The sequence below is a fragment of the Corvus kubaryi genome, unplaced genomic scaffold, assembly GCF_017639235.1.
Source record: "Corvus kubaryi isolate FWS band 111438036 unplaced genomic scaffold, C.kubaryi_AGA036_p1.0 37398, whole genome shotgun sequence".
NCBI classification, from domain to species: domain Eukaryota; kingdom Metazoa; phylum Chordata; class Aves; order Passeriformes; family Corvidae; genus Corvus; species Corvus kubaryi.
The window spans coordinates 48,516,141-48,538,341 of record NW_024581137.1 but is presented as its reverse complement, the minus strand read 5'-3'; the positions used below and the strand labels follow the sequence as shown (position 1 = coordinate 48,538,341).

The 22,201-nt window shown below is 43.2% G+C and overlaps 1 protein-coding gene across 1 annotated transcript in view; it reads right to left on the bottom strand.

Annotated features, from left to right (window-relative positions):
• The window catches only part of ADARB2 (adenosine deaminase RNA specific B2 (inactive)), a 307,587-nt gene that overhangs the window by 34,380 nt on the left and 251,006 nt on the right, over window positions 1–22,201 (bottom strand). The window contains exons 5-6 of the mRNA XM_042043582.1: window positions 11,720–11,888; window positions 3,777–3,928 (exon numbers count right to left, since the gene is read on the bottom strand). Of these exons, the coding sequence (XP_041899516.1) occupies window positions 3,777–3,928; window positions 11,720–11,888 (321 nt within the window). The remainder of the gene's footprint in view (window positions 1–3,776; window positions 3,929–11,719; window positions 11,889–22,201) is intronic.

The following is a 22,201-nucleotide window of genomic DNA, read 5'->3' as shown; positions in this document are numbered from 1 at the left end:
TTTAGGAGAAAGTGTAAAATATGCAACACATACTACAGGGTGAGCTGCCCCCAGGGCTCCACCTCAGGAGCTGGAGCGTGTGCCATAATGGGAGCCAGCAGCCCCCTTAGGCCCTTCAGGAAACCCACGTTAATTGATGCCGTGATACTGCCCTTAGGAGAGGTCAGAAACCCAGGCACACCTTGCTCAGATGTACACAAAGGGAGAAGGCACCATACAGGGAGATGTCCCAGGCTCCCTGACCTGCAGCACTGAACTGAAGCAGGGGAAGAAGCTGAGTCTGTGAAGGGGCAATTAGGGTTGTGAGGACACTGGGAACATGTTGCCTTTTCACCATCTAGCTGTGCTACAACCTTGAGGCTGACCTTGGAAAATTATGAAAAGGGTCTTGGGAAGGAGACTGACTGGAGAGGATGAGCCAGGACAAACCCATAAAAAGCACCTGAAACATTTCCCAGTCTCATATTCCTGCATCATCTGACCTGGCTGGTCTCCTCTCCTGCTTTCAGCTGCTCTTGCCCCTCTCCCCTCAGCCTCTTCCCCTACTCTTGCAGGTTGTACCTCCTTCCAAAGCTCTGACTTCACTTCCTGTAAGCTCTTCCAACCTCCTGACCTACCAAAAAAGTTAGGAAACCCCTCCATGCTCAAAGCAGCCTGGTCCAACTGGGTTTTGTCTCTCTTTTAGAGCTGCCTAAGGATGTATCAACAAACAAGTCAGTTTATGTCTGATTCAAAAAGAGCATCTCTGCAAATTAAAGTGAGATTTTATCTCCTTGTCCCTGATCTCTTACCTTCCTGCATGAAGCTGGCATGGATGTGGGCTCCCTGGACCTCTCCTCTGCATTGCAGCTGTCAGTCTTTCACACATGTCACAAACTTGGTACTCTGCTCTACCCAGTAACAAGTAAACTGGGTTTCAAAAGCATGCTAGCTTACCTCCTCCCTTACCAGAACAAAGCTCATAAGAAGGAAATGTGAGGCCTCCCTGAGGGTGCTGGAAAGACACGGTGGATAATAGGAAATTTTTGGAAGGAGATTTGAGAAGTGGATTTTACTCACTCCCTATATTGATAAAGGCTTATCATATTCCTTCTCAAAACCAGGAACCACATGGTGAGGCACTGGTTTTAAATGTTAATGCATCTTTAGAGAATAATCAGTAATGTTTGATGGCTTGTGCTAGCTCTAGGAGAGGTTTCTTTGTTGTTTAAGAAATGAAGCAGCATTCATCTGGAGTTTCTTGTCATTACTGGATGAAAGAAAGGTTATTTCTTTAGGAAAAAAAAAGAGGAAAGAGAAGATCTGAATGATAAACTTTATAAAATACTTATCTTCCCAGATGTCTCTGAGATAATGTGAGCTAAAAGGAAATGCTTATCTCACTGAAGGACAGATTTTGGCAACATGGGTTTCTACACAGTGCTGAATTATTTTAAGAGCACAGGACAAAGGTAGAGAGATCTGGTTAAAAGAGTGAATTATGAGCCAGGTAGAGCATCTCTTCAGGTCCTGATACTGAATCTCTGTGTAACCTTGGCTAAGCCACACAAACCTTTCTGCCTCAGCTTCTGCTTGGGACAATAATTGGTGTAATAGCCAACAGGAAAATTATTTTCATGGTAAGTTTACTGTTTACTGCCTGTGTCAGGTACTGTGTGATTATATATTTTTAAGCACAGCTGCTTGTATATCATGTTATCTATAGAAGCTCATTAGCTGGAAGATTTATGTGGTCTTTGAAGAAATCCATGAGCCAAGCAGGGTTCACCTCCAGGGCTGGGTTCAGCTGCATATAAACAGGCAGCACTGGCTGTCATCTGCCCAAAGCACCAACTTTCTCATGCAAAGAAGAGCAGAACCCAGCCTGGACAGCCTCCGGTTGCTTTTGAGAATGGACCACATTTTAAAAATAATTACAGATTTTGGTGCTTCCAATTGTGATATCAACTAAGGGCTGCCCTAGGAAGCCTGCCTTCTGGAAAGCATGAGTGCCTTTAACCAAACATAAAGCCTTTTTAGATACTTCTTGATACACCTATAAAGTGGAAGGCCAAAGATCACTATTGTTTTTTGATATTCATAAGCAGCGCCTTTTTTATTTTTAATTTTGATTTAAGATGATGCTGTATCTTTTAATTTTGTTAATTCATCAGGAATTTGTCAATTTGATTTTGTGTTTTAAACACTTACTTGCTTTTGTTCATTTTATAAACCCTCCTGGCAGAATGTAGAAATCATGTCAGGCAAGGACCACATTTCCTTCCTGAATAGGTGCATTCTGCTTTCTCGCCCCAGCAAGCTGCTCTTTCACACATGAAAAAAAATTCTATTCTGGACAGAATAATACCTAATCATTAATAAATAACTTATACAAATAAGAAATCACACAGGAGTGAAACTACCATCTGATGGATTTGCCTGTGAGGAAGTGAGGTCGTTGTGTGCCCTTGGGTGATTAATTTTACATTCCCATGTCTATGCTTCCTCCTCCATCCATTCTTTTGTCTTGCCTGCTTCACATTCAAGGTAGTCAGGGCAAGGACTATTTCTCATTATGTGTACATTTGGCAGCCAGCACTATGGACTTTGCAGCACTGTTAAATGCATGTATGAGGAGCAGTACCTGGGGCAGAGGTAAGAGAGTACTTTGTGCCTTGTGTATTGGATCATGGGGTGACAGGCATGTGATAACAAGCCACAGATCTCTGGAGTCCCCTGTCCCTTGCTGGGGGAATTCCATGTGGCTAGGCAGGGATAAAGCTGGTGCAGTGGAAAAGCAACAAGGATGTGCCTCAGCCACGGCAGGGCAAGGACAGGGACGTGCATGTTTGGGGAGTGATGAGGTGAGAGTGCTGGGTCATGCGCTGGAGATGGGATTTGTTGTCACAGACAACAACCTCTGCAGGTCTGTGGGTGGCACACACTGGCTCAAGAGCCAATTTGTTTATCTCATTTGCAGGATCACCTCTAGAGAAGAAATCCCTGGAAAATCATGTGTTTGCCTGAATGCCATAGGTATGGTTGTAGGGACTCTAAGGAAGGCTTACCTGGGGGACTCCAGCTAACCCATCTGCCATGCAGTGACCATGCAGTACATTTGACATAGGCAGGATGGCTTGGGAAGGATCCTTTCCGTAAGGATCTCGCCATTATTTGCTGCAAGTGCAGGTGATATTTGGAGAGAGTCTGACGAACAATCAACACCACAGATGTGCTGTATCATATCATATCATATCATATCATATCATGTCGTATTAGTGCTCTTCTTCAGACTCCAGCTGTTGCAGCCTGGTTTAGTGTAAATGCAACCCTTGAACCCATATGTACTGTGTGAATCCTGAGTAGAGTCTATGCATCTTCAGTTAGAGCCCTGATCCTCTGGTCCAGCCTCTGGCTGTGGCTTCAAGGATCTCTTTGATCATGGGGATGCTTTCCAAAACACTTATTTACTTTTAGGGCTGTATGTAGCAAGCAGGAAATGCAGGCTTTAAGGGATGTATTCCCCAGCAGAGCCACAGAGCCCCAGGAGTGCGGAGCTGCCTTGCCAAGCTCTGATTTTCCCTGCACACCTTCCCCAGCACATGGGACCAAGCACCAGTTGCACAGACACACACACACACACACCCTCTCTAAAGCCTGTAGTGTTTTTGCTTTCAAGTGAAACACTTTCTGCCAGCAAAGAAAGAGAGCAAAAAGAACTGATCTTAGGAAAAAACACCAAAAAAAGACAAAAGACGCACAAAGGAGAAAAAGGAGAGGGAAGATTTTTTCCTTACAGTCGGTTGTGATTTCGTAGGGGGAGTTGAGGCGCGCATCTCCGCAGGGTGAAGTGCTCACATACAGATGGAACAGGATGTTCTCCCGCAGCCTGTAGCCTCCTTCTTTTAATTGCACAAAGATTGATCGCTCCCAGTCTTCTCGCCGTTTGCTATAATCACAAAAGAGGTTCCAGGTCATTTGTTACATGCCAAATCAGAAACATTTCTGTGCTGTCTCTCTCTCCTTTTCTCCGTCAGCTTGTTTGTTTGTTTTTATTAGCACCTGGCATCATATATTTTGCCTAGTGACAACAAGAGAAAAACAATAAGCTTCTCTGAGTGAAGAAATGTGTGAAGGAGATCAGAACTGCTAAAGGGCTTTTGGCTTCCGTACCTAAGATATATTCTAATGATAAAATGTGGATTTTTGAAGGGTAACTCTCCTTCCTTATGCACAGAAGCATAAACATACTGATTTTAAAGTGGTTCTGGTGCATGAAAAAAGGAAAAGTTCTCTTGGGCTCTCATGTGAACACATCAGCTCTGCTGATCACAATACCTAGGCACATGTTTGAATCCCATTAACATCAATCACCACAGATGAGATGTGTGTTCATATGCTCCACTGAAAAGGGCCTCTAACAAAGCACCCAAATTCTATGACCACTGCCAGCCCTCCCTTCTCCCCAGGTGTTGCCCTTTTCCCTCATTCAACCAGAGCCACCTACAAATGCTCCACCTAGGCCAGCAGGGTCCTCTTGGTCACTTGGCATTTTTGGAAATCAGAAGCCATCTTAAGAAGGGTGGACAAAACTTGCGTGGGCTTTTCTCAGCTGAGTTGAAAAAGATACTTACCAAGATGAAGCTTTTATCTTTGCAGTGGTTCAGCAGCTAGATGGGGATGCAGTGCACATATTCCATTAGCAACAGCTGCCCGGGAGGCCAAACCCTCCCAGTGCTGCTGTTTGCAGCAACAGCACAGCATTAAGGCTCTGCTGCTGTGTGGTTCCTCCGATGAGTTACATTTAGGAAGATATGGGTAATTTCTGTGACAGACAGCTGCCTCTAATACATGTATTTGGGTGATGGTCACGATTATAATTTTGAAGGTGAAAATGTGATTGGTGAAATTATGATGAGACTCCTTTCCCTTCAATGGCCTGGTCCTTCCCTCAAAAACTTAAGGGTCTTTTTGTAGGAATATCTCTGAACAGAATGGCACCTGCAGGTAATGATTTTCCTAGGATGCTGTTAATAAGCTGGAATCCCACCCGTTTAATTCACTACAGGACAGCCCATTAACCAAGGCGATTTCTGGCTATCTCTCTGCCTCCTGATACTGCAAACAGGGGTGCTTTTTACTCAGCCTTTGAGTGAGTCCTTGGCTTTCATCCAAACTGCCTCTGCCTGTTTTCTCCCAGTGCAGCCTCTGTGCTATTGAAGCTGTTTGGCTGTCACTCTTCCATGGTTTGGGTGTTTTGTCATTTTTTGATGCCAGGATGCGTTTGCTGTCAGGAGGAATTTACAGGCACATTAGCTTGCCTGTCAGGGACAGGGAGTCACACCAGCTGCCGAGCTGGGGCTGCCACATGCAGCTCCTTCATTTTCTGCTGGCTGTGGTGGAATTTCCCAACTGCACTAATTATATTATCGCCCTGATACAAGTCTCTGAAATAATAAAATCTCTGTAAGTCCTGCTGCTTGGACTTTAGAGCAATTGCAGGTAGTTTTAAATAATTCACTGCAAAATCAGCTGGGAGAATACAAAACTGTGCAGTCCAAATGCCTGCTATTATTACATTAAATCTCACCAGAATGTGGGGGGGCAGCTTGCAGCGCTTGGAGACAATTGCTATGTAGGGTTGGAACAGTAATGCTTTGGGCTGGATTTCAGCAGTTCAGCCTCCATCCTACTTTCACTGGTCATTGTTTTTCACTGATTAACCTTGCACTCTTACCTCTTTCTGAGCACCAACAAGAGTCTGTGGCCAGTGTGGCTGCCAGGTTGGGTGATGGACAGCTGCTCTAAAAATAGTTGGCAGGGCTGGAGGGCAAGGCAGCTTGACTCTTTCCTCCAGGAGGCTGAGGTTCTTCATATCACATAGGGTCCTGACCTGCCTTTGGGATGGTTTTTTAGGAGATGACCTCAAACATGAGGTTCATTTCTGCACTGTGGCCAAATATGCTTAATAACAAAACTGGAAAAGAGTTGCTGGAAAATTTTGGGTTGCAACACCATCTGCCATGGCTTAGTAAAGATTCTTGTGCGTGGGACGTTTGGGGTATTTCAAAGCCCAGGAGGACACAGGGATCTTGTAGAAATGGTCAGGTGAAGCATGAGATGCACTTTTGCTAAGTCACCTCTACACCAGCACCAGCACCCTTGTGCCTTGCCTCTGGGACAGGTGTTTTGGACTGTGAGGGAGAAGATGACTTTGCAGTAGCAGTCCTTTACAATGTCCTTTGCACAGCCATACACAACCTGCACAAAGCAATGGAGAGAGGAGCCCACAGTGAGCCTACAGATCCCATTCATTCAGGGGGTGGCATTAAAATGTCATTTCTGCATGCTGGCAGTGGCTAAAAGAGCAGAATTAATCCCTAAACCTTTGCCTTTTACGAATTTCTGTGGGAGTTAGGATTTGAGGCTGATTCAAGAGGAATATTTAAGAACGTGCTCAATTATAATCTTGTGCTTAAGTTCATTATTCAGCATAACACATGGCCTATGTTTTGAGCTGACTTCAAGAAGATACTTAAGCACATACTTCTGCAGCATTTTGGTGAAACAAAGCCTGACAAGCAGAGGAGCTGTTTTTGGCATGTAAGTGTATGTATAGGAAGTTTCTACTACTACATAGTACAAGAGAGCATCCCAGACAAACTGACAGCAGGCTTAGTAGATGTGTAACGAGCAGCTGGTTTTCCTGGAAAAAATAACGGGACTAATTAAGACTATTCCTTGCTTTTTATGTATAAAATAAACAGTGGTTTGCATCTGACCTGCTGAAAGAGCTTACCTTCTGGTAAAATCATCTCCCTGGCACCTGAAAGGTGCACTACAGCACCACCATAGTGCTGATTTATTTTAAGGATAGTCTATTAATTTTATTTTTCTTAAAAAAGGAAGAGTTGTATTTTCTTTTCTTCCCTATTGGCCAGTTGGTATAAATAATATCATTGAAAATGATGTCAATTTTCCTACCACCACTGCAAAAGAATCAGACTATGATATTCATGTGCTTTTTGATGGTGATTCTTAGAAAAAGCTTCTTGAAAGGTCTTTCTTGTCCTTCTTTTGTACATCAGGAAATTTATGTCTTACTTCTCATCTCTTTCGTGAAAGTCTTGAGAACTGGAGGATTATGGTTGTCATAAAAATGAAATCTGGGAGGGCTAAGGGTTTTAATCAGACTGGTTAGAAGCTGACAGGTTTTAGTTGTGCTTTTAGCTTTTATTTAACTCAAGCTCTAGACAATGAATTATTGAAAGAAAGTTTCCTTTTGAAGTATTTGTCACTCTTGCTTCTTAGAGACGATAAAGTTCCCATTCTGGAACTCTTTCCCAAGAAAAGTCAGGGAAGTCACACCTCTAACATATGGCAATAAGAAGAGAAGGGGGAAAAAAGTAATTTACATATTGCTGCAATATTGGCTTGTGGATGGAATTGTTCTGCAGCTTAAATATGTGAAGAAGTTGCTGTATTCTCTCTTCAGAGAAATGGAAAAAAAATTGCCCCAGTACATGGCAATTCATCTCACCCCCAACAAATACTTGAAAAGGTCTGCTGAGTTCCACCTCAGTTGATGCCATCTCTCTCCACTGGTGATCAAAGGAGCCGTGGGGATCTGGGTAACACTTGACTGCCAAGAAGTAAACTCAATTAGTGAATCCCTGTCTTCTGGCCATCAGTTTTATATCCTGGCCCTTGCTTTCTCCAACCTGCTTGCCCTTGCTCTTAGAAGCCTTCAGGCTACACTCAGCGAAGCATGTGTTTTGCTTCACCGAGATCAATGGTAGAATTTGTAAATTCTGGAAAGGAGGTTCCATTTCAAAGACAGCATGATACAAAAGACTATTTCTTTCACTGGAAGTTCCTGAAGTTTGAAATCCAGCTGCAGAGACCACTTTCAGTAGGTAGGCTTGGTGGGAGGAAGGTATGTGGAAAATAGGACATACTCTCCACAGAACAAACTTGCCTGTTCCATAGTGAATGATGAAAAATTTAAGCTCTTTGAGTCTAGAACGATGCTTTCATTCACTTTTGGAATTAGAGCACCATCTTTTTGGTTTCAGTTCGTTTATGACTTTGTACAACAGTTTCCTGGCCTGGGAGATGAGTTTAATTTGGGCGAGGTTAATGTAAATGCGTTACAACAGCTTTGTGTTTCCCCCAAGCCTGAGGAGATGGTGTGCAGGTAGACCCAGTGGAGCTGAGTTAACATGCCTGTCTTAAAAAACTCTGTCCTCCTAGCTATGTGGCAGCATCCCGTGTTTTCTTTCTGAATAGATTTCTCTCTTTTTCCAGTGAAAAAGAAGTAAACGTGATTTCAATGTGCAGAAACTGCATTTTTTATTTCATTTTCAACCCCCCCCCCATTTTGTCACCATATGACAAAACTCCCATTGATGTTAGAAAACTGTGTGTGTAGCAATAAACATTAGAATTGAAGAATATATCATAACACATAGTTTTTCTTCCCCATGGACTTTAAGGAAGCAAAATCTGATTTGGCAATATCTCCAGCTCTGTCTTTCAAAGGTGCTTAGCCTTGACAATTTTGGTTGAGATTTTTATGGTGGGTGCTGGTCAGGCAAGCGGTGGTGCCTGGTCTTGGCTGAACAGGGAGTGATGTGAAGTTATTGTGAACAGAGCTTGTGCTGCACTGAGGATTCTCTTAACAAAAGGCTGTTAACATTGATCCAAATAAAATAATAATATGACTGAATGTGTTAGGGAGGTGGATCAATACAATAGTTTAAGATACAGTGTTAGCACTTGTTTCCCAAGAGACCATAGCATGAAGCAAGTACTAGGGCTGCTGCACTGCTGAAAACATAATAATTTAATGTAAACTTGAAAGCAATTCAGAATGAAATAGAGAGAATATTGTTTTTGATTAAACCCTTCAATGCTCTTGTCCCCCTTTGTTAGCCAAACCCATGTACTCAATATACTCTCTTGTCTTCAACTCCAGCCTGAAGTGAAAACAGCCATTATTCCTGTTATTGTTGCTTAGGTGCAACAGTATAACAGGTGCTTACAAGAACACACAATCCTGCTTAGACTAACCCTTGTGTCTGTGATCTGATGCAAAACCTTCTGAAGGCAAAGCAAGTTTTTGCAGCGAGGTTAATGGCCTTCAGAGAAAGTCACACAGATTTGCACACAAGAATGGAGGGCAGAAGAATGACCTACAGAGAAAGGATTTTTCTTTGGTTTCTGTTGGGGTTTTAGTTTATTCCTAGTTTTTTTTCTGTTAAAGGAATTTTCCCGTATACATGTTGCTAGGGGAACAAATGGCTGAATACTTCAGGAAAACAAAGGACCTGGCTGCTCTTTTTGTTTCACCTGGGGATGTGGGCAGTTTGGTCTCGGCATCCAGAGAGAGAGGAAGCTGTTTTTTTTTTTCACGTCCGCTTTTCTTTCTGCTGGAGAAACACCGGGATCCCAAGCCCGCCTTCCCTGCCGTGCTTGGAGCTGGGCCGTGGCCGCCCTGCCCCGCTGCTGCTTCGAGCCTTCGTTATGCTGTAGCTGTGCTCGCCCTGCCTGCCCAGACCTCCGGGGGGTTCCCCGTTTGGATACATCGCATCTGCCACCCGGGATTTGTGCTCGTCCCTGCCGTTCCAGCCTGCCGTTCCAGCCTGCTGTTCCTGAGGGTCCGGCCGGACACCGGGATCGGCTGCCCAGGGGTTTGTGAAGCCTTTGTCCCATCCCTTCCCGGGATCCCAGGGCACCGGTGCCGCGTGCTCCCCGAGCTCGCTCCGGAGCGCCCCCTGCAGCCGCGGGGGAACCATGGCACCTGCCCTGCTCACCGGGAGCCGCCAGCGCCCCTGCCGGCTGCGAGCAAAACTGCACCCGAGGGGAAAGGGCCCGACAGCCGAGAAGGCTGGCACTGGGTTTGTGATTGTTTGCTGCTACTGCCATGGTTATTGCTGTTTGTTTGACTGGTTATACACACATAGATACATAATAGTAAAGAACTGTTATTCCTATTTCCCACATCTTTGCCTAAAAGCCCCTTGATTTCAAAATTATTATAACTCGGAGGGAAGGGGGTTGCATCTGTCATTCCAAGGGAGGCTCCTGCCTTCCTTAGCAGACACCTGTCTTTCAAACCAAGACATTTTCTCTCCTTGCTTCCTGCAGTCCTTGGTTCCTTCAATATAATAAATGCCACCTCAGCTCCACTTCTGCTCAGTTTTCACATCATAGGATAATTTAGGCTGGTAAGGACCTTAAATCTCTATCCCAACCTCCTTCTCAAAGTAGTTTGACAGATTGCTCAAGGCTCTATGCACTCAGATTTTGAAAATGTCCAAGACAGGAGGGAGACTACCTAACCGTGCTGGGTGACCTGTCCCACTGCTTGCCTGTTGCCATGAGGAATATTAGTCCTCCTACTCAGACTGAGCTTCTCTTCTTTCAGTGTGTGCCTCTTTCCTGTCACCTCCCCATTGCACACCTTGGTAAAGATGTCAGCTCCATTGTGTTGCTGACATGTTTTGCTGGCTCTGCCATCCCACCTCCAGGCTGGCCAGGTCCAGATCCATCTGCCCTTCCACACAGCCCAAGTGCTCTGGCCCCTGAGAACCTGGGTGGCCTCTGCTGAGCTTGTGTCAGATAGTTGATGTCTTTCCTTTGGGGCACCCAAAATTGCACATAGTATTGTAGATGTGGTTTAATGAGTGCTGATTAGTGGTGGGTGCTCACATCCCTTGGCAGACTCCTCATACTTTCCAGGGTCCTGCTGACCCTCTCTGCTGTGAGGCACACCACTAGCTAATGTCCTTCTTCTTGTCTGCCTACAAACCCCATCCCCTCTCAGCAGAGCTGTTCCCTAGCATGTGTTTCTTTCCTTCTTGGTGGAAAGGAGGAAGGCCATTCTCTCCTCCTTGGTGTGGGACTTAGAATTTGTCCTTGCCAAGTTTTCTGTCAAAGTTCCTGCTGGTCTAGCCCTCCAGCCTGCTGGAATGACAGACCAGCCCTCAAGCACAGTGACTGGTCCTCCCCACATTTTGGTGTCCTCTGCAAAGCTTATAACCTAGCACTACATAACCTCTTCCAGACTGTTGATAGACATGATCAACGACAAGACATTCTGAGGTACCTCACTTATTACCATCTTCTACACAGTGTATGACCCACTAACCATTTAAATGGTAACAAGGTGGATTTGGCTGAAGACAGGAACAATAATTCCACTGTAATGATTCTACATGCTGTAACATTTTAAAACATCATAAAGAAGGAGTGAGTGATAGCATCTTACACTTTGGCACAAAGTTTACTGAGCTGTTAACACTCATTGGTTCTCTAGTGAGTCAATGAAGACATTAATGATCAATAAATCACTTCTTTGAGATCCTTCAGCAGCAGCAAGGAAGACAGGAAAATGGCTGCATTAAGCAAAATGACTCCCCTCAAGTCTCTGGTCAGTGAATGATGCTAATAAGCCTGCACGTAAAGATTTGTACAAAATCATCAGGCTTCATAAACCCTAGCTTTATGAGTCATATCTAATCTCTACTGAAAGAGAATCAGCTGAACTAAAGCAGCTCATGACCCACCACTTTAGACTACCTAGCTCTCATTTTTTTTGTGCAGTGTATTGTTCCTTCATCCCCTAAAGACTCAGAAAAAATGCCATAAAGAAACAAATAGTTCACTTGTCTGGAGGATGGATTTGTTCCACTGAAGGCCATATAACAGCCCCCCAAAATCAACAGAATTCAATTACCTTAAGTGTAGCTCCAGCTGCGAGTAGAGGAAGTGAACAAATGCCCTTCTTGCCACAATTTCTGCATGGCAGTCGTTGACCGCAAGCCCTTGGTCATTTATGTATTCCCCATTTATACATTTGGTACCCGATGACAGCACAATAACCTGAGCTTGCCTGATGTCCAAACCTGTAGGAAGAAAAACAAGAAGGTTGTGAAATTGCTGGGGGCGAGTATGATATCATGATTGTTAAAGTCCTCACAGCACATGCTTTGATGTGGCAGTCAGACAGCCCTAATGGGATGCTTGTTAAGGTGATGATATGGAATATACAGGAATCTCACATTTCCGTGTTATTAGAATAATAAGGGCTCTATTTCAGTCTTGCTGCTAATTCCAAGATAAAAGCTTGCCACGAAGTTTACTTGTTAAATCAATAACTACATCATAGGAGAGCATATGCTGTAGGGAGGTAATAAAGATCTCCTGCAGTGCTGATAAATGGCCAGGTTTTTATGAGCTGTTGAAGACATTTTCTAGTGGGAACACACTCCCTATAATGTTAAGTTTCATTGCTGTTGCACTCTAAGTACTAAATAAAATGCTTAACGCTTCTGGGGCTGCTCTTTAAAAATCATGAAGAAAAAACCCCAACAGATTTGGCTTTCAGTCCAGTTTCCTTTTAGTTTCTCCAACAGCAGCTACATCAGTACCCTTTTCAGTGTGGTGGATGGAGCATTTATCACTGAGACCAGTTTTGTTCATCTGTTGTCTCTCCACATAATGGTGATGGCAATTGAAAGATGTCCCTTAGTTGGTCCAGATAGATGCTTTCTAGGAATAAATCCTAATTTATTTGGAGTCAGTTGCAAAATGCATACTAACTTCAATAGGACCTGGGTTTCACGCTAAAACATAGCTTGTTCAGCTCTGCGGACAATTTGAAAGAAGAATTTAGAATGAACTGAGCCCCAAATGAAATTATCTTTTGAAAAACACATCTCAGGATTCATCTCTCTGAATACCAAAGAACAAGGGAACAGCTCTTGGGAAAAAGAACATTTTTGCCTGATAGGTGCTTCCTCTAGAAGTGACAAAGTAGCCTCTGAGTGTTGGGCTGTATTTGACACAATGGTTGTGTGTAGGCAAACACCTGTACAGCACAGCACAGCAGCTCAGACTGTTGGTGTTGATGTGGCCACGCCCGTTTGTGTCACCTGAGATGCCTCTGATGTTCTGCCTAACACCTGGCTGCTGTCTGGGAAGTCCAGGAGGTTCTACACGCTCCCCATGTGTCTCACATGGAAACCCATAAAGAGGCTCAGTGAAAACACATGCCCATGTTTGGGCAACTGAATCAAGACCTCAAAGTGTGGCAAGTCAGTGATGAAGACAGGCCTGAGACTGCAAATACCCAGAGGAGGAATGGAAACCATCTTCCCCTGGGCTGTGCTGATGCTATTTCTGTGGTATTACTTTAGCTTTAGAAAAGCTTTAGGGATAATTTTATAGAGTCAGCAGAAATATCTTTTTCTTCTTATGAGGTCTATTGAATAGAAGAAAAACTGAAAAATTGCAGAGATTTTTTTGGCTTGGCATGTCTGGGGCCATGTTCCCTTATAAAATCCATTGGTATTAAATGACAAAAGAGCTGAATGGAGAAGGAAATAATACTTTAAACATAAAGGATTGGTGTTGCCAATGATTCCCCAGTCAGTAAATACCATCAACAGCACTTCACAATCTCCACACTGGGACTAGTAGTGGATGACATACTGTAGCACTGTTGCCATGCTTAATGTACATAATTGCAAATGATACCAAAATTATTTCATGCCTATATCAATACAAAAGCTACATCAGTAATCCTAAAGGTTTAGTAGTAATGTGGCATTGCAGCATTGTAGGCATTTGTAGGAGAGGTGTGAGTATTGTGAAAAATTCAGTTAAATCACATCCAAGCCCCTGGTTGTGAGAGTCTCATACAGAAGTTGTTACAGGTATTAGTGACAAAGTACACATCACTGTATGCCTGTGCTGAGAGTATAATCTCTATTTGTTACTATAGATGTGGCCCTAAAAAAGTGTTTTGGAGTATTTATTGGGGAAAAAAAAAAAAAAAAGAGCTGGAAATCTTGAAAACCCAAGAAGTGAAGATGGGAACACATTGGAGAAATGGAGAGGAGTAAAAGCCTATGTGTTTATTCTGGTTTTGTTACTAGGTAAAAAGTTGAGGTGGAAAAATTACTCCTTCCCTACAAATAAAAGTGTTTATAGTCTGTACATTAAAATTGCTTTGCTTTAGGGTCACTGCTTTCATGAGAAAAGTAATAGGTATTTTAGATCGTGACATGTCTGTCTAGTTAACTGTCTTTCACATGGACTAACATCAAACATTTCATGGGCCACTGCCTGCCACTGAGGTGTTTGAGTCCCACTCAGCGTCTCAAAAAGTAATGTATATTTTCCTTGGTTGGAAGGTCCATGAAAAGAATCAGATTTTTTGTTTTGTTCTATTTTATTTATTTACCACCGTAGGTAGAGCCTTATTTACCTCAGCACAGCAGGAGTACACCAAGAGGCAATTCCCTGCTACAGAAACCCGTGAGCCTCTCTGTCTGCCCCCGAGGACCTCCGTCAATACTCCTTCTCAGGGCAGTGAGACCAGCTGCTTCCTCCTCCTAACATTAGCATGCCCCTGGTGTGCCTCCTCCTCTCCCCCTTCACCTCGCAGTCAAAGCACCAGGCTCTGCAAATACAGAGCAAACCACCTGGGTAAGCCCTCCTGCTCTCCTGCTCTCTGGGAGCTACACCTTCCTCACCCCCCCCCCCCCCAGTCAGCCCAGTACACAGTGTGATGTCTTTTATTTTTTCAAATATTTTGGCCATAAATAAACTTGACTCTTTTTCTCCTCTCATACGAGGGTAAGCTGATGAATGCACTCAGGGTTCTCTGTAAGGTCTGGATTTACTCACAAATGAAACAGAAAGGTACCCAACACCTATCAGATGCAGCAATAATATGAACCCCTCTGATGTTTGCTGTCACAATGTCCACCTGCACAGCATAGCCAGTGTTCTTGGGGTGTTCATATTTGGGTGAACTAACTCCATATGTTGGCTTTCAGCGACATGGGGCCCCCATAGGTAGTCATGTGTGCACAGAGCCTGGAGTGTTTGCCAGTCCTGGCAAGGTGCACGTGTTTGCAGAACATCACTTAGATGTTACCTGGGGCTGGGAGGCAATGGCTTCCAAGAATGTGCAGAACCAGTCTGAGTGTTAAACATTAAAGATCTCCATGTATTTTCCATTTGCAGTGTAGAAAATAACCCATTCTCTATGCTCAGAAATACCCAAGAGTTATGTCTCACTGCTGTGGCACTTGGAAACCCAGGTGTACATGACTTATGCATTAGCTCTGAAATATTTACACCTCACTGGGGAGCCAAATGGAGAAAGTGATCTGTGACCAACGTAGCACTGTTCAGTGCTGCCTGTGAGGGCACCCAGCATGATGAGAAATACTTCCAACAACCTGGCAGTTGCCTGCTGTGTTCAGGAGCATACATGCTAACAGATTGTCCTCTTGCATGCCTTGTTTGGTACATACACAGAGTTGGAGGTTTATCCCCTGTGTAATGTTTGATATTATTTCCAGTGAACATGGGAGGAATTTTTCTCTGAGAACAAGACATGTGATGCCTAGCTGATGAAGGCAAATTTTAGCATTGACTAATCACAGTGGCATTTTAGGCAGCATTTCCAGCTCTGGAGCCTAGATATTTGCTTCAGTGATTCAGAATTAATAGGCACTTCTGTACATTTTTCTATTTTGCATTAAAACCAGTAATTACTAGCTCTTGTTATTAATGTTTACTTCCTGTTTTATTTTTCTTGCAGAATACTTCAAATTTTCTCAAGTCATTTCTATTTACGAAAGTCGAGCTCCCTCATAAACACTGATTAATTTAACCTCAGACATGTAGCAGATCCAGACTGTGCACATCCTCAAGCCATGCCTAGGAAACCCATGGCTTTGTGAGTGGCAGAATCCTCCATTAACAGTAACTGGCACCACCAGCCTTATGGCACCTACCCTGCTTAGGGTTGTACAGCAGGGTATGACCCTGGACAAAGACTGCTCTCCACAAGACCCATGTTCTTGCTGAGAGGAGTCAGTCTCGGGGATCCAGGGATAAAACTGCGTTCAGGTTATTTGACAAACAAGGAGAAATGGGCTACATTATTATGACCTTAACTCCTGACCCCACTGATTGTCAGAGTTCATGAGGCATTTCCTGCCCTCAATGCCTTCTTGCAAAGTAATGTTTGAGGAGACATTAGGTTAAGAGTAACTAGTGAACGATTTATAACAGGCACCTGCACTATGTTTCTATTATTTGCCTAAAGACTTCTAATAGTTTTCAATTTGAAAAGGAAATGGAGCAGGGGAAAGGAAATTGGGAAGCTGTGTCAGCATAGTGGCTGCATCCTGGCTAACACCCTGTTATTGAGAGCAGCTGAAAGAGCAGGGAGGGAATTCACTACATTTTATCTTGACAAATTCTGTCAATTAATTAATTGCATTATAAACAAAAATGTACACATAAATGGCACATTGGCTTTGATCACAGATTCAGTCCAATGATCCAGTGAGGTAACAAGCCTTTCTGGTGCTCTGCTGAAAGCCTGGGTCTAGAGGCAGGGACTCCTCTCACAGCCAAGCAGGGGGAACCTCGAGCCCTGTGATGTTCATTTTTTGTCTGCCAGTGATAGTGCAGACTTTCATGTCATAGCTGAGCTGTTGAAAATAAACTGGGTTTTATTATAAGCCATTTCCAGTTTTCTGACATCAGCAGGGAGGTTCATTTCAGCTGTTCTGGATAACTAGAGTTTAGATGTCCATAGCTGAGCTAATTGCTGTAGACTCTCTTTATAGTCAAAGGAGAGGAATTTTCCTAGGAGGTAGTTCATCTGGCCTAGTTTAGATATTTGCTTTATGATAGTTTGCATTACACCTCAGTATTGCCAGCTTCTCTTCATGAACTCTGAAGACCTACAGACAGCCAGCAGAAGTACAGCTTTCTACACTGTAGAGAGATGCTTTTAGTAAGATTTCTCTTCCAAGTTGAGAAATACTGATCAAAACTCCCCAAATCATAAGAGGGCAAGCAGAACAAATCTAGGGCCTTTACATTTTTTCCCCTTATGTTTAAACTTTTTGGGGTAATTTTTTTTCAGCTTTTTCCCCCCCACAACAATTAAGGAAAATTGTATCAATGTTAATGTATTCAAGGATGATCATATTGCCTTGACCTGAACTATTACACACAGAAACCAAATAGGGCCGTCTTCCCTATGTGACCTCCTAAAACACCAGGCCTGTAGCCACAGAGCTTGCAATAGAAGTGATTCAGAAAGATGCTGACAGAAGAGAGAGTAAGCAAGAAAAAATATGAAGGTTTGCTCAGCAGATAAGCTGGATATGGAGAACTGGCTGACATCTTATGGACTATGGGCATGAGCTGGGCTTTTAAGTCAGTTGTGGCCATAAACACAAAATGCCTACACCCATCTGCTTGGAGACACAGCTCTAGCAATAAAACAAGTGAGTTTTGGCTAGTCTAGTCAATGCTTCCACTGATTTTAAAAGAGTTACTCTTCTAGTGGGCTATGATCATTAGGACCTCCCACAATAATGGATTTGTAACCCTGCATATTTATATGTTGGACAAGGAAGATCAAAATCACAAGGTAATCACAAGAGGTGTTGACTGATACCTGCAATCAGAAAACTGAATCACACTGGCTGTATTTCAGAGAACTGCGAAATTCAGTGAGCCTAATTCACATAGAACAGGATGGAGTTTACAACTGCTTATGCCAGAATACAACTGGGATCACACTTTGGTTTCTCAGCAGCTGGCACAACACGTAGAGCAAGACCAGTCAGTATGCAAGTGACTATTGCACTGCATGTTTTAGACCCTGCTAGTGATAGTGAAATCTATCTTCTTTTTCAGCTTGACACCGTGAAGACAACTCACTGCTCGAAAGATATTCATTTTAAATTAGAAAAAAATAATCAGAAAAATCAGGTTTGATTAATTAAGAAAACCCACACCTCTTTTATTGGCGACAACTTACACAAAATGCAATGCGGTAAAAAGGAAAGCCAGAAATAATGATAAGTGTAACCAGCCCTTGTGAATAATTCATGGGATACAATTTCATGTTATTTTAAATGGTGCTGCTTCTCTCTCTGATAAGCAATAATTTTATTCTCTTTCTTTACCTTTTTTAACAAATCAGTCAAAAGGATTGTCTATTGTTATCTGCAAAAAAGTATATTTGGAATAATTTTCAAGGCAGCTTAATTGAGCTCTGATCACAGAGGAGGGTTGGTTTTTTTTTTTAATACCCTCTACTCATAGCTGAATAAGTTCAGGTTTCCATTTCAGGTTTGTTTAGGGAAGGAAAATTTCTTGATGTTACATAGCACTGACAAGTCCTGCATTATTTTCTCTTATCTTCTTCCCTGGCAGCGCTATCGCATTCTTAGAATGGCTTTAATTTTGTAATAAGAGATAGTCAAGACATGAAAGGGCAGTGATGCTGGAAAAGCTTGCCTGAAGGGACGTGCTGTGAGCACAATCCTGCGCCCCACGGTCCCAAGGCAGATCCTTGAGCCCGTGCAGAGCCCTGTGTGCTGCCATCCCAGGAGGGGGCAATGGCCCACGGAAAATACTGCTGCCAAAGAGGCAAAGAGCTCTTCTTCCTCAAAAAAAATCCAAGAAAAGGACTCATTTCTCTGGAAATTGAAACCATTGTCCCTGTATGTTAGTGCTCACATGGGGGGTAGGACCATGGTTAGAAGTGAGGGTTGTATTTACCCAGGTCCATCAGTCCATTTCCCCCACAACTTGGTGAAGCATCTACAACCCCCTCTATTCTGAGGTTTCAAGAGGAGTGAAATCGATGTATGTGCAAGGAGGGAGCTGAGGACTGAGAGGATGGTGTGTGGCATGGTGTACCTTGCTCTTCAGTTTTGATGTAGGAGATGCACTCCTGACACAGAGAGCTCTGCTGTCCCCAGCTCTGCACGGAGAACAAAACCACACTCATGACTAAAAAATAAACAAAAATGTGTAGCCATAAGAGAAGAACTGTGTACAGCAGGGATGATTAACAGTATGCATAAATCTATTCACAGTATGCATTTATCTGCCAGACATAAAGATTGCTGCAGATCAGTTTCTTCTCTCCATTTTTTATTGTACCCCTGGTACCAACTGTGGTAATTTCAGTGACAAACAGGAACCTGGGACTTCAGTGAGCACCTTGGCTGTAACCCCTAGATCACACGGGATGTCCCAAAGAACAGCCCTGAGGTGGATGGGATCAGCTGATGTGAAGTAGCTGACTAAAACCTGCGAAGAAAGAAGTATGTTAAGGGCTTAGGAAATGGAATAGCAGAAGTCTGAGCAAAAGGCTAAGAAATAATAAAGAAGTGGCTAGCAGTGAGGTTACAGATATTTAGGGGTGTAAATGGAACACAGTCTTTGAAATACTGGAGTTGCACAAGGATTTCTTTTCCAGACATCAAACTGTGGGTTATGTGTAACTGAATATATTGTATTTCTGTGGAAAGAGAGAGTGTAGAGGGGCCTCTGAGAGCCTCATATTTTCTTCCCTCATTAATGTGTTGAGTAATCCTGCCTCTGACTGCCCTGCCTATGGACAGCTATTCTTTGCAGAGCTCTTCATCTCATCAGTGAAGGAGCAGGGACAGAGTCACAGTCCTCTCTACCCTGCACCCCTCTGTACTGGAAGCAAGAGCCAGGGTATTGTCTGAGAGTGGCCGTGGCTCTCCTTTCACAGCCAGGCATAGTAAATTTTGCCCAAACCCACAGGGGGTGGGGAGGGGTGGGGGAATGCACTTGTAAGTAAATTCCATATTCACTTCATCTGAAAGAAAAATCCCTTTCTGACACAAGCCCATTTTGTACTGTTTGATCACATAATGGGATGCCTGAGAAAGGATTCTTGTGCTAATCCATTTTGCAAGATATTCTTGTGCAGGTCTTTCCATTAAACCTCATTCAAAAGGTGGATTTCCAGTGCAGAAAAGAATGGTGAGGAGGCTGCCAAAGTGGATGGGAATCAGAAAACAGAGGCAAGACTGCTGGGGGGGCTGCAGAGAAGAGTGACCCTGCAGGAAAGTGTACAAAAATTGAATATGCAGACTATGAACATGGTGTGCGTGTTTCTGAGTATCTGAAAGGTACAAACCCCAAGGAGAGAGGTGGGAACTAAATTTAGAGCAGCAGAACTGAGGTCCTGAGATGACATCAAAGAAAATAAAAGTCAGGCTGAATAACTGGTGAAAATTATTAACAATGAGATCCATTAGGCTAGAATGGTCTCCCAAGGTAGTGTTGAAAGTCCCATTGCTAATTGATTAATTTAAATCTAGACTGGAAAGAGCACTTGGGAACAATCTTGTGCTTGCAGGGAAACAGACTGGACGACTTAGTGGTCTCTCCCAGTTCTAATTTCTATGGTCCATTTCTTTCCTCCCCTCAGTGGACCAAAAGGATGAAATCCCATCAGCTTTGCTTCTGAGGAGTGTGGAAGGAGACAGTGCTGTGCTTGTGTGCACCAGTGCCCTTTACCTTCCCTTCCTTTCAACGTGGGCTTTGGAAATCCAGAGAGGGAGGAGGGTCAGTCAGCCCAGCCCCCTGCATGCTTCACCCCCATACCATATCCTTGAAGATTTTTAAAAAAAATCTAAATTGATAGTGGCAGAATCAAAGTTATTCGAGGATTCTTTCCCTTCATGTGAATTTGAATACTGTTTTTCTCCTCAGGAAGAGACTTTGCACATAATTCTTCATTTTAAAGCAGGACTGAACTGCACTTTCCTGCCATGTCCTGACTGCAGATATCTTTGTTTCTCTAATAAATGCTGTGCCACTGATATCTGAGAGTTAAGTAAATTGACAGTTTTAGATGCTAGTAGGATTCTTAATTGCAGTGAGAAAGAATGAAATCCTGAATATGAATTTTGGCAGGTAAGTGCAGGAGAAACTTAATTTTATGTGGGATTCTTTTTTTTTTTTTAAATCTTTGGTGTACTTACATCTAAAAACATCTTCCTTTGTGTTTTACTAGGTCAGTAAAGTGAAAGCAATGGTTGCCAAGCCTTAATTCACCAAAGAAATTTCTCCTTTTAGGATGAGATGCACTCTTGGTATCGATATTGGGACAACTTCCAGTTTGCCTTATCACAGAGCAGAATGAAAGCCTGACCTTGCCAACTCCTTGCTTGACACACTTAGGAAACAGAAGTGCCTATTTTTAATTTCCCTGTTTTATGCTAATTATTATACCCATCCTTGTGCCCAATGCAATTATATGTGACACAGAGCCAGGGCCTTGTCTGCATCCAGGTTTTCAGAGGTGTTTCAGTCAGAAAAATACTTGGAACAGCAGGAATGGAAAACTAAATCCAGATACAGTAAATGTTCAGGGAGGTAAAAAGGTTCAGTGTCTGAGAAGATATGGGAACCAGAGTAACCAGTGGGCACGGTGGGGTGCTGATGCTGCCTAGAAGCCAGCAGTACTTCACCTACAACTTCTTCAGCTGGTGAAAAATGAGGGACTCAATTCCCTTCCCATTTGGGTAATTTTCCTGTGGAAGTGCCTAAAACTGCTAATATGAAAGGGATGTTTTCTCCCCTTCTTTCTGAGCCACCAAACAGCTAAGGAGATGGAATTAGGTTAGACAATAACAGCAGTGAGAGGCTGTCTATGTGTCATTTGGGGTGCTCACCTCCAAAAGTGAAGCTCTGGTTCTGTACTAAGTCTCAGCTGGTGCATGCATTTCTCCCTCATTTTTTATGCAAAATATATAATCTGGCTTGGAGAGTTGTCCCTGAACCTTTTTTTTTCCTACTCTGTGCAAGGCTGCAGGATTGTATCCCATCTCATATTTTCTAAATAATCTACCTTCAACTACTTTCTGTTCCTTAGCACTGATTTAACAGAAACAATGAAGAAACACTCACTGTTGCTCTTGTAGGGGGAGTACTCACAGTGTCTAAACCCACATTTTAAGAGAAGTGATGGCTCTGGTGGAATCACAGTTCTAACTGCAAAACCTCAAATGTCCTTTGAGCTGGAATTTGGAAACCTAGGTCTCTTGAGCTGCAGGAATATGAGATTATGCCCAGTATAGGTGCACATTACAAAATCCAGGAATAGAGTTGCAGCAGTGGAAAAGGGATGGTTTTAAGGGATTCAAAATTATTTAGAGAGAATCTGAAGATTATTAGTTTAGGGCTTATAAGCAGATGAAAACAGAGTTCTGAGAAAGAGTGACGTAGATGGTTCCTAACCACGTATCTATTTACCTATTCTAAAATATTTTGAGAAAAACTGTCATCTACCGGTGCTTTGTCAACCTTGGCATACCTAGGAAGTCAATAATGTTTACAA